Consider the following 11,047-nt stretch of genomic DNA (forward strand, 5'->3'; position numbering starts at 1 on the left):
TACACGTTTTTTCAAGTGTTTTGAAGTGTTTTAATTGGGCCCGGATTTTACACCCCAAAACCGGTCAAAAGCCCAAGAAAAACGCTGGCACCGAACCAGGCCTTAAGAGGTCGATGCCGTGGTTTTGTTCCGTCCCACCGCCGCCGCCGCTGCAATCCCCCTCCCCGACGACGAAAAACGCTGGCACCGAACCACCCACACAATACTATCCACCGCCGCCGCCGCTGCAATCCCCCTCCCCGACCTCCCCCCCCATCCCCTTCCCATCTGCCTCGCGGAAGCTCGGTCGTCGGCATGCGTGGCAAGCGTGGTCCACGCATCGGCGCTGGTTGTCCATATGGCGTTACGGATGATAGCGAGGAGCAGGACATACGCGTCCTTCTTGATCACATCCATGGGTTCTACGAGGCGGCGCTCGATCTGCTGCCGGTAGAGACTCTTCCCTCGCTGGCCCCGCGTCTTCTCCAGGCCGGCATGTGCTTCGGCTTCCTCGACCCAGTCTCCAACATCATCGCCAACACCATTGCCTACTACCCCCCTTCACCGAGGCCAAGACCCGACGAGGAGGATGATGACGACGACGACGACGACGCGAACTCGATCCTCTCCAAGGTCATCGCCGACCCTTGCAACAATCTCATCTATGACATGTTTATACCCCCAGAGGAGATCGTTTGTATGAACATCGCGCGGAGGTCGTTGCGAGGTCTCGTCAGCTTCCTCACCTTCCACTTCCGCTTCTTGGCCTACACGGAAGCCATTCGCTACTTGCGTCTGGCCGGTGCAGACCTCCTCGCCGCCGTGCGGCTCATCAAGCAAGATCGTGACAGTGACAGCAACCCCGTTTTCAACTTCACCTCCCCCTTTTCGAAGATGGCGCTCTACTGTGCCGCAGTGTCCGCGGCGCACCCAAAGTCGTCTCTCCTGGTGAGAGCGTCGCTGTCGCTTGCTTCTTGGATGGTAAAGGTCACCAGCTTATTGTCTGGAGACAACTGCCCCCTCACCAATGCATCAATCAAACGCCTCACCGGGTGGCTCAGCAAAGATCCTAAGATTGTAAGAAGGAAACTCATGTGCCTTGCGCTGGATCTTGCTTCTTGGCGTCAGCAGAGTACAGATAGACAAGAGAGAAAGAGAAAGAGGGACGAGCCGATGCCCGGGGATACAGGACCTGTGCAGAAGAAGTCACACAGGAAGCCGCCCATGCATTCCGCATTCGGATACACACAGTCTCTGAAACTCTTGCTTCTCGGCAAGATCCATGCTCTCTACCTAGAGGCACTCGCCCTGATGCCTGGGGATGCCTTGCGCAAGACTCAGCACAGCAACCTCATCAAGGGCGGCTACTGCTACGGCCCCATGGATCCCGTCTCCAACATCATCCTCAACACTGTCTGGTATGGCGCCATGTTTCCCACAACCAAAGATTTCGAGCTAGGCTTTGATGTGAGCATGATTTGCACCAGACACCTTGCTCGTGTCGAGTGCTGCTCACTCTACGGCCTTGTTGCCTTCCTCCGCAAACGTTTCGTCACTCTCACGGAAAATCATGCTATGTGGTACCTTCTTATGAACAATGCCGACCTTCGGGAAGCAATGGAGAAGGTTCAGCAAGCTGGTCATGTTATGTCTGGCTCTTACTCCGATGGCCTTAAGGAAGCGGCGGTTCAGTCATGTCACCCTGACTGTGATGCACTCCTGGAATTCATGGGCTTGCATTCCGCTGACATGCCATATAAACAGCCTTCATCACTTACATATTGCAGGCTTGAGCACCTCGTGACTACTATGCTATCAAAATCTTCACCTGCCAAGTCAGCTGAGTGTGTTGAGCAATCGACCAATGCAACCTTGAGCTCGGAGATCTTAAATGAAAACCAGAGAATGTTTATTGTGGCGGCTAAAGAAAAATTTAAGGCTGACCAGGGATTCTTTGTCAAGAAAGTCAATGCTGTGCTGCAAGAATTTTCTCAGGAAAAAGGGGTCAGTGTATTTCTTTTTTATTTATTTCTTTTCTTGCTCGAAGTTGCTACCATGCACTTATTTAGTTCCATTTGCTACAAAATCTTTCTTGCTATATATAGGTGGACTATGAACTCCATATTATTTGCGGTGTGAATCCTGAGGTTACTAAACGATCAAGTCTTAGTCTGTTCAAGAGGAACTTCAAATATGAATATTTCCATATCAACTTTTTGGCAACTGCCAAGGTATCAAATGAAGCTGGCACAACTCCAGAACTGTTCTTCGCTGAATGCAGCAATAGTGATAAAGATATGGAGAAAAGAGCATCCTTGTGCTTCCCTGTTAAAGATTCCTCGGTGGATGATGGTATGCTCTCAACTCTCAGTTCACATGTACATACTAGGTGTCCAATGGTACTTTGTTGTGTGGTTGTTTGGTTAGCAATCTGAATTGCTTTGACTGCATATCTGAAGCTGTGTTCCCTCTTCTGTGAATACTGACATGCATATCTATACTGTTGAGAACAGAGGGGATGATGCGGTAGCAGTATCGTTTTCCTTAGATGCATATGTGAACTACATCCTTTTGTTATTGTTCTTGTTTAGGTTAGTGAATACCGTTTTGCATACAGTCACAAATTTAGGCCTACAAACACACTTAGTTTTCCATACAGGCTTGCAAATATATATATATATAAGTAGGTGATGAAATTCTGAAATGAATACCAAAGTTTGGTTTTAGTGTGTCAACTAATCATCTTTAGTCTTGGCCAGATGTGGTTGACATGGAAATCCCCAGAATTTGGTTCTAGTGTGTCAACTAATCATCTTTAGTCTTGGCCAGATGTGGTTGACATGGAAATCCCCAAAATTTGGTTCTAGTGTGTCAACTAATCATCTTTAGTCTTGGCCAGATGTGGTTGACATGGAAATCCCCTGTTTACCTACTTAGCATCCATAAGGATGGATGTTGAGGATAGAAAAAAAATGAAACATTGGTCATATTTAAATTATGCCTCCGGCTCAGTTTTACCTTGGTTTCTGTGTTTGCTCATAACCTTTGGAAGGCCAGCAATGGCTGTGAAATACTTCTAAACCTATGGTTTTATTCATACAGTTTACCTGGTAGCGTACATATCTAGTGCTACATCCCCATCCAGTACTACTAGATTACCTTGTACTCTGGGCAGTCAGATGCAAGTGATTCGATCCACCCATGACAACAAGTTACTAAGGAATGCCCTGCACTCGAGGAAACAAACGCTATCCTCAGTCTAGTCTAAAATATCTGTTGTCCTCTCCTTCTCTCTCTCGTCCCGGCACTTTCTCTCCACAATTCAGTGCCCTCCCAGCCGGCCATCCCACTCCTCTCTCCTGAACTCCCCTCCAAGTAATGCCTAGGAAGTTGCCACTGCCGGCATGACCGCTTACCATACACGCTCATGATACTTCATAACCGCATCGTTCGCAAACACGGCCGCCATCGAGCAGATGTTCCACCGCAGCTTTCGTCCCCAGCCCTTCTGACCTTGCCACAGTTGCCGGCTGCAAACAAGCCCTGGCCACCTCAAGATCTGGCAGACCTGACAACTGCAACATGTGTTGGTGACCTCCAATGCTGCTTGATTAAATTTGTACTTCACTGCTCTTTTTCTTTTGTTGTCAAAAATGGGATCAGGGAAAGGAGAGAGATGGCCTCATGCATGTAATATATGGACGCATGTACTATGCATCTGCTTTAATTTGCAAACCTGTCATGTTGGTACTTTTTGAGTAGTACTATGTACTATTGCTAGTATATGATGTATGTATTCACGCTGTTTTGCATGCACATATCCAGTACTTCCATGTGTATTCATTTACTCTTGCAAATAAATTATGTGCAAAAGTGTGCATTCCCTATGTATACATGGCACTGCACTCCCGCTGAGCTGAATACTTTTTTTTGAGGAAGGATCCGATTCATAAATCAGGAAACTCAGTACAAATTACATCTAGGCCCAGAGAAACAAAAAAATACAGAAGAACCTAGAAATTTGCACGGAGCACCCCGAGCCGCCTGAAGAGATCACAATCAGATCCAGATCTTGCCCCAAGCACCTAGGCGATGGCGGCGCCGCCGTACCTCTTGCCGCCGGGAAGAAGTCGCCGCCACAACTCGTAGATGGCCGCAGGAGCTGTCCACCGCTGAAGGACGGATCCGAGCCTCGCTGAACGTGCACGGCCACAGCAGCCGCTCCCTGCCACCACCCTTCTTCCAGCTGACGCCGCACCGCCTAGGTCCACCACCACGAGCCCCACACCACCTCCGGACGCAGCTCCCCTCGCCACCATGGCCGGTCGGAGCTGAAACGTCGACGAAGGAACACCAGCACCCCCACCAACAAAACGGAACACGAAACTCCACCACTTCCACTCCTCGCCACCACGGCCGGCTGGAGGAGGAAAAGCGGAGAGTCGCCCCCGACACAGAACCTTCACAACCTCCCCGGCAACGAAGACGAAGCTGGAACGGGGAAAGGAGGGGAAGGACCAAAACCCGCACTCCGACGCCATCGCCGCCGTCTTCGATGTCGTCAGGAGGCACACACACCTAGATAACACACCTATCTACACGCACAGACGGTTGCTGAAGCTCTCCCCCCACCTCACGGTGCCAGAGCGGCAACCGGAGGCGGAGGGGAGCGGCGGAAACGCCGGCGAGAACTCGAACCTTCGAGTCGCCCCCGAGTCGCCTGCCCGCTGAGCTGAATACTAGGTGTGCTGAGATTCTCAAATTCAGATAACTAAGGACTTGAAGCGGCAAATCCAAAACCCCACAAGCATATTGCAGAATAGATGAGTAGAGCAGCTGTTCTTAGGGTTTTTAGTAACATATGGCCTGAGGATTCCTGTACGAGCAATGTGTGCCATTAGATTTTGATCTAATGATTCAGGTAGATTGGGAATCGGGTAGCACCAGGTGTAGGTGTAGCAGTAGCACATGATGTGTTCTCCTGGTAGTGTCATGGGGTGAATTATGTGTTTCTTCAGTTTATTTCGCTGTGTCATTTAAGTTGTTGCTTATTCTAATACCTAATGGCAAATCATGATCACCACTATTTTTTGCGAAGTGAGGATTACATCAGCCGAGCATCTTACAGATAAGCCCAGAAACAAAGCAAAATTACAAAAAGATCCTTCTGAGCTCCGGCAACTTCTTCGTCGCACAGCACGTTCTGCCGGCGGAACCCGCCGCCTTCTCCTCCAGAAAACCTTGGACTGGGAGGAGCCCTCCGGCGGCCAGGAAGTCGACAGCACTCGGCGCCGCAGCGCCTCCATCCCGCACCACGACCGATGCCAACTCGGTCAACGCCATCTTCACGAAGATCTTCAAAGGCCGGCGCCGCCATCACGAACACCGGCAAGAGGGAAAGCACGCCGCGGCCCGAAAGAGCGGCGAGCGCGCTGAAGACGGCAGATCTGCCAAGGGCCTCCACCGGAGCACGCCTAGCAGAGGAGAGGACCACCGCCACCAAAAGCCTCTCCGGCAACGCCGCCACCTCCACAGCGCTGCCAGCAAGCAACCCACGCACACCTAGGCTATGTACACGCCGGGATCCGTCGATTCCCCGTCCTCCCGCCGCCGGAGCGGCCGCCGGAGGGCGAGGGATCAGACGAATCGCCGGCGGCGAGCTGATGCGCACGGGATCGCCCAAAAGTCGCCTCCTTTCACTGTAGATGGGGAAAGGGCAGAGGCCAAGCTCTCTACTGACGATAAATCATGATCACCACTAGTTTGTTTATTCCTGCATCTACAACACAAAGTGCGTTAGTTTACATCTGAAAACCTCTAGTTCTTTCTATTTTCGGGCTGTGATATCTAATTTACTCTTATTATTTCTTGGAAGCTCGCTGTTTTTGCTGTGAGATGAACGGGATAAAGATAGTGCATCCAAACCTTGAACTTTATCATGGGCTTCATGATTTCAGAAAGATTGCTACTGGGGAACACGGCGTCGTGAATGAACACATCATTAGTTCCTATGACTTGCATGCTGACGATATGTGTACAATCAAAGAGGACTGGATCTTCTTTGATCCTAATATGGATGAAGTGATTGCTCTGAAGAATCCAATTAAAGATTGGGCTAGAAAGATCCGGGAATGGGGCAGAATCTGTTGATGTTATCATTATATAAAGCTATTATGCTACTCCTGTTAAATTCTGTATTCTCTAGTATGGTTTGTTGTTACTTGAGCTACTCTTCAAGAACTCTGGATGGTTAACAGTATGTTTAATTCTGATGGTTTACTATCATTCGAGGTACTCTCAGTCACATGACTTGAGTAGCTGAGTATATGTTTCCTACTCTCTTTTGTTATCTGCAACATTGTGTAAATGTAATTCGACTCAATCAGGAGTATATCTACGGGATTAGAGATGAATTATGTTTCTGATACCTCTACCAATGTATATACAGTCTTATTCGACGATGGTTTTGTTATCTTATTCGTATCGAGGCAACAGACTACTATATACTATACCTCCGTTTCAAGGCTTAAGGTTTTTCTTTTGGAAATGTCAAACTATGTTAAGTTTGATTAAGTTTTTACCAAAAGTTGTTAACATGCAAAATACACAATCAATATCATTAGAGGCATCTCTAACAGACTCGCGCGCAAGTCTGGAGCGCTAAATAAATTATACAGTGCGAGTTTTGCACTTTTCAGGCGTGGGCACGACTGAAGCCAAAAAATATAACACGCAGAAATAACGCTTTCTCTGACGCGCTAAAATACAGCGCCACAAGCAAGATTTGGTAGGGATTGGATGAGATTGGTCATGTAATAGCATAAGATTGTTAGGGCATAGTGCCTAGTGTCTGTAATTGGTACTTTGATGATATTGTTGCAACTTGTTATGATTAATGCTTGTCACTAGGGACCGAGTGCCATGATCTCAGATCTGAACATGTTATTGTTTCATCATGATATGCATTGTTTTATGATCTTACCTGCAAGTTGTATACACATGTCGCTGTCCGGAACCAAAGGCCCCGAAGTGACAGAAATCGGGACAACCGGAGGGGATGGCGGTGATGTGAGGATCACATGTGTTCACGGAGTGTTAATGCTTTGCTCCGGTACTCTATTAAAAGGAGTACCTTAATATCCAGTAGTTTCCCTAGAGGCCCGGCTGCCACCGGCTGGTAGGACAAAAGATGTTGTGCAAGTTTCTCATTGCGAGCACGTACGACTATATACGGAACACATGCCTATGGATTGCTTTGTACTTGGACACCATTTTATTATTATCTGCAAATGCCTTGCTTTGATTGTTACATGAGTTTCTCTCATCCATGCAACGTCCGTCATCCATCCCTGTGCCTACAGTATTTTAATCCTGCTGTTTACTAAAATCACTACTGTTGTCTCTGTTACTCTGCTGCTGTTATTTCGCTATTGCTACTGCTATAAAACTGTTACTACTGATAAACTCTTGCGAGCAAGTCTGTTTCCAGGTGCAGCTGAATTGACAACTCCGCTGTTAAGGCTTTCAAGTATTCTTTGTCTCCCCTTGTGTAGAATCAATAAATTGGGTTTTACTTCCCGCGAAGACTGTTGCGATCCCCTATACTTGTGGGTTATCAATCATCGACACCGCTCCCCTTGTGTTTGTGAAATCGTCGTTGGCAGCTGGAGGTGCCGCTATTTGCAGCTGATGCTGATTTGCGCTCGTTGTTGCGGGTGGTGGTGGTGGTGTTGGTACGTGTACCTCACTTATGGGTCCTTGCACGTACCCTCTTCTTATTGCCTCTGCATTCTTCGTCTCTTTCACCCTTTGCAGAGCCTAGAAAGTTCGGCAGTCCTTCTGAAGGTGGCCCGACTGTCTTCTGCCGCTGCTTTCGATGAAAAAATGCATCTGACAAAGCCCGTTCAACAGATTTTCGGGTGATACATTTTATGGCCTCGGGAAAATCTGGGTCAATTATTTTGTCCACTAGAGCCTGGCGCTTTTCTATGATCGTTTCGCCGATCATTGCTCCTGTGATAATCATCCCGATTATTTCCTTCGCTATTTCCTCGGAAGCCGGCCGAAACTTGGCCAGGACCGTCGTAATCTGAATAATTACGATATCGTCGTCTATTTTGATTGTTGTTTCTATGGAGATCATCCTCGGGTGATCTTTGCCTCTTGTTGTGGACATCATCTTCTCCGTTGGCCCAGCGATTTGCTATCTCCATAAGATCTGCTATTGTTCTCGGGTTGGATCTTCCACAATCTTCGATTAGATCTCTCCTTCGGATTCCTGCGATGAACGCGTCTATTGCTCTTTCATCAGATACGTTCTCAGCCGAATTTTTGATGATACTCCAGCGTTGGATATACGCTCTTATCGTTTCATCCGGCTTTTGCTTACACGTCGTCAGCTGCTCTATTGACGCTAGTTTTTTGCACGTTGATCTAAAATTCTTCATGAACAAGTCCTCAAAAGTTTCCTAGATGTCGATGGATCCTTCTGGTAGTTTCTACATCCATGATCTTGCGGCTCCGCTAGTGCACTTGGATGCTTTGCATGGCTGTTGCCTTTATTCCTCCTGTCAGTTTTACTGTCTCTAGGTAATCTACTAACCAGTCATCTGGATCTTGCAGACCGTCGAATTTTTTATAGTTGTCGGGTAGGTTGAAGGTAGACGGTACTCGGGTTTTGCGAACCCTTTGGGTAAAGCAAGGGAGTCTGCATATGTCGTCATCGCTATCTTCTGGAGTACGCCGATGTTTCGTGCTCTATTTTCGCGATCTCTTTTCGCGCGTGCCCTGTCCACTCGAGCTTGAGCTACTGTGTTTCTTGCGTCCACCTCTTGGAGCGCTTCGCGGCTCTTGCGTTGCTGCCACGATTCGCCGAGGACTATTCCTTCGAGGAGTACTTTCGGGTTGCGGTGTTGCCTCCTTTCCTGCTAGCGCCGCCCATATCACGCCTACTCCTGTCATGGCCATCAAATATAATGACTCACGAGGATCTCCTGGCTGGGGTCTGGATGCTAATATGAAAGCTTGTGCCGCCAGATATCCCGCTTCCGGGTTTTTTGGGTATGCTGTTTCCTCTCGTGTCTATCGAGATAAACGACATGTCGAGGTTATGGACCTTGATCTTCTTCTATTGCCTTCCACATTGTTTGCCGAACTTCCTGAACGACGGCTCAGGTTGTTCCTGCGCTCGCTGGATGCGTCTGCCGTAACTTTTCTCTGGTCTAGCTTCTGCTTAATCTTCTCTAGATCGCGCCCAGTGCGCGCGAGTCTATATTGGTATGCTTGTAAAGCTTCAGGTGTAGCCTGTACGGTCATCGGGTCAGCACCGCTCATGGCTCTTGCAGCCCTGTCCCATGCTTCTTGCGGCAGCAGAACTTTTTCTCGTGGCGTGGGCCCGATATATTTACTTCCAAGTCCACGAGTAAGGTCTGCGGGATCGACGTAGGGGTTACCCAAATCATCGAAAGCTTCAGATTCCTCATCTCCTTCACGATTTTCTCCTTCGATGGCGTAGATCAGATGTACTGCCACCATGAAATTGTCATCAGATTCAGGATCGGTAACACCGTCGTAGCGATCGGTGAAGACCTCCCTGCTGGAAGTAGAGTTGTTGCTAACGGATTCATAGCTACTGTAGCTTTCCGAGTCACTGTCCAGATCGGATCTCGTGAACGACCCGAACGTCATGTTCTCGAACAGGTCCACGAGTGTCCCGCCGTGAGCGAGCTTGGTGCAGCTTGATTGCGAGACTTCATCGCCTGCCTCCACAGATGTTGCCGATGATTTCGAGAAGTTGGAGTTGGCCGCAGACGGTCCTGAAAAAATCGGTGCCGAAATATGGTGCGATCCCTCCTTCCCGACGAGGAAGCGAAAGCTCCCGAACGTCATCTCCGTCGAGTTCTCCAGATAAGCGTATGCATGCACACACAAGCAGGATCATGAGGAACAAAATCAACGAGATCAGGTTGTGCTCGTTTACCTCCTTCCATGATGTTGCTTGCCGTTGACGACGATGTTGACGATGTTGAACGTGCCATCGAGATCAGGACCTTGTCGCCTCCAATCCCCACGGTCGGCACCAATTGACAAGAGATTAACTTGTCAATGCCTACATATTGTAGACTTAGGGTTTGCGGAAAGTAGAGGGCAAGTAGATCTCGAGGGTTTCAGCCGAAAAGGTGCTCGACTAAGAATTACGATGGCGATGTTGACAATGGATTCGATACCCTCTTTGACCCTCGGCTCCCCTTTATATAGGAGGTGGAGCCGAGGCTTTCCGTATCGTACAGGTTACAAACTGTTAAGAGGCACGTCGGGCCTTTTCTATCTTGCTATACAATTCCTAATACAACTCTATTTTCCTTATCGAGGTTCTATGGGCTTCCGGGCCTTTACTTCTTCGGGACATGGGCCTTCAAATAACCTTGGGTACCTTTTTCGGCAGGCCCTTTAGGCCTGCCTATGTCACCCGCCTCCCTCCGGCCTATAAGAAGGGCCGCGTCTCATCGTCCCTATCACACACAAATCCTAGCGCCTCTCTCCCCAACCCTAGCCACCACCATCTGAAAAGATGACGCCATGTCTGGTCGAGGCCGAGGTCGCGGTCGTGGCAGTGGCCATTGCCACGACAGAGCTGCACGCACGCCGTCGCCTGCGACACCGTCGTCTTCATCGTCGAACATGGACGAGGAGGGGGCCGTGCTGTTCGAGTTCGTCGTCGTACTCAAGGGCAACCCACACAGCATCCAGAGGCTGTCGGACACCATCGCCGACTTCGTCGCCGGTGACGGGCGCCCGGGCTCGTTGCATCTGCGGGAGGCTGCCTGCGGCTGTTGCCGGTGGATCGTGGACGTGATCTATGACGCACGCGGCAAGATGTACCTCCACATCGGCTGGGAGAAGTTCGCGCGCTACCACCACCTCGAAGCCGGCTTCGTGCTCCTGTTTTCCTACTTTGGCGAGAGGGACATGAGCGTCAAGGTGTTAGACGAGACGCTCTGCCGCCGCCACTACCATGGTGACAATGCCGACGAGGACGACGAGTGAGTGTTGTTTCTTCGCAGCGAAT

At 49.3% G+C, this 11,047-nt stretch overlaps 1 protein-coding gene across 3 annotated transcripts; it reads left to right on the forward strand.

Moving 5' to 3' along the window:
- The first annotated feature begins 140 nt into the window (after positions 1–140).
- Positions 141–6,420, forward strand: LOC127335663 (uncharacterized). 3 transcript variants are annotated; one of them, XR_007872921.2, is made up of 4 exons: positions 141–1,983; positions 2,085–2,331; positions 5,078–5,770; positions 5,855–5,954. XR_007872921.2 is itself a non-coding variant. In XM_051362380.2 (3 exons), exons 1-3 carry the CDS (start codon positions 295–297, stop codon positions 6,127–6,129), a joined length of 2,211 nt encoding a protein of 736 aa, XP_051218340.1. In that variant the 5' UTR covers positions 141–294; the 3' UTR covers positions 6,130–6,420. The 3 variants fall into 3 exon arrangements, 2 of the variants coding, with proteins under 2 accessions (XP_051218340.1, XP_051218341.1); XM_051362380.2 differs by lacking the exon at positions 5,078–5,770 and having other exon boundaries at positions 5,855–6,420; XM_051362381.2 differs by lacking the exon at positions 5,078–5,770 and having other exon boundaries at positions 5,937–6,109.
- The last annotated feature ends 4,627 nt before the right edge of the window (positions 6,421–11,047 follow it).

Source organism: Lolium perenne, chromosome 2 (genome assembly GCF_019359855.2).
Source record: "Lolium perenne isolate Kyuss_39 chromosome 2, Kyuss_2.0, whole genome shotgun sequence".
Taxonomy (NCBI): Eukaryota; Viridiplantae; Streptophyta; class Magnoliopsida; order Poales; family Poaceae; genus Lolium; species Lolium perenne.

What these genes read in the sequence shown, in the direction of transcription:
- LOC127335663 (XM_051362380.2), top strand. Translation starts at nt 295, where the DNA reads ATGCGTGGCAAGCGTGGTCCACGCATCGGCGCTGGTTGTCCATATGGC. An exon ending in AATTTTCTCAGGAAAAAGGG is followed by an intron (nt 1,984 to 2,084) that starts GTCAGTGTATTT and finishes TGCTATATATAG; the next exon opens with GTGGACTATGAACTCCATAT. An exon ending in AGATTCCTCGGTGGATGATG is followed by an intron (nt 2,332 to 5,854) that starts GTATGCTCTCAA and finishes ATTTCTTGGAAG; the next exon opens with CTCGCTGTTTTTGCTGTGAG.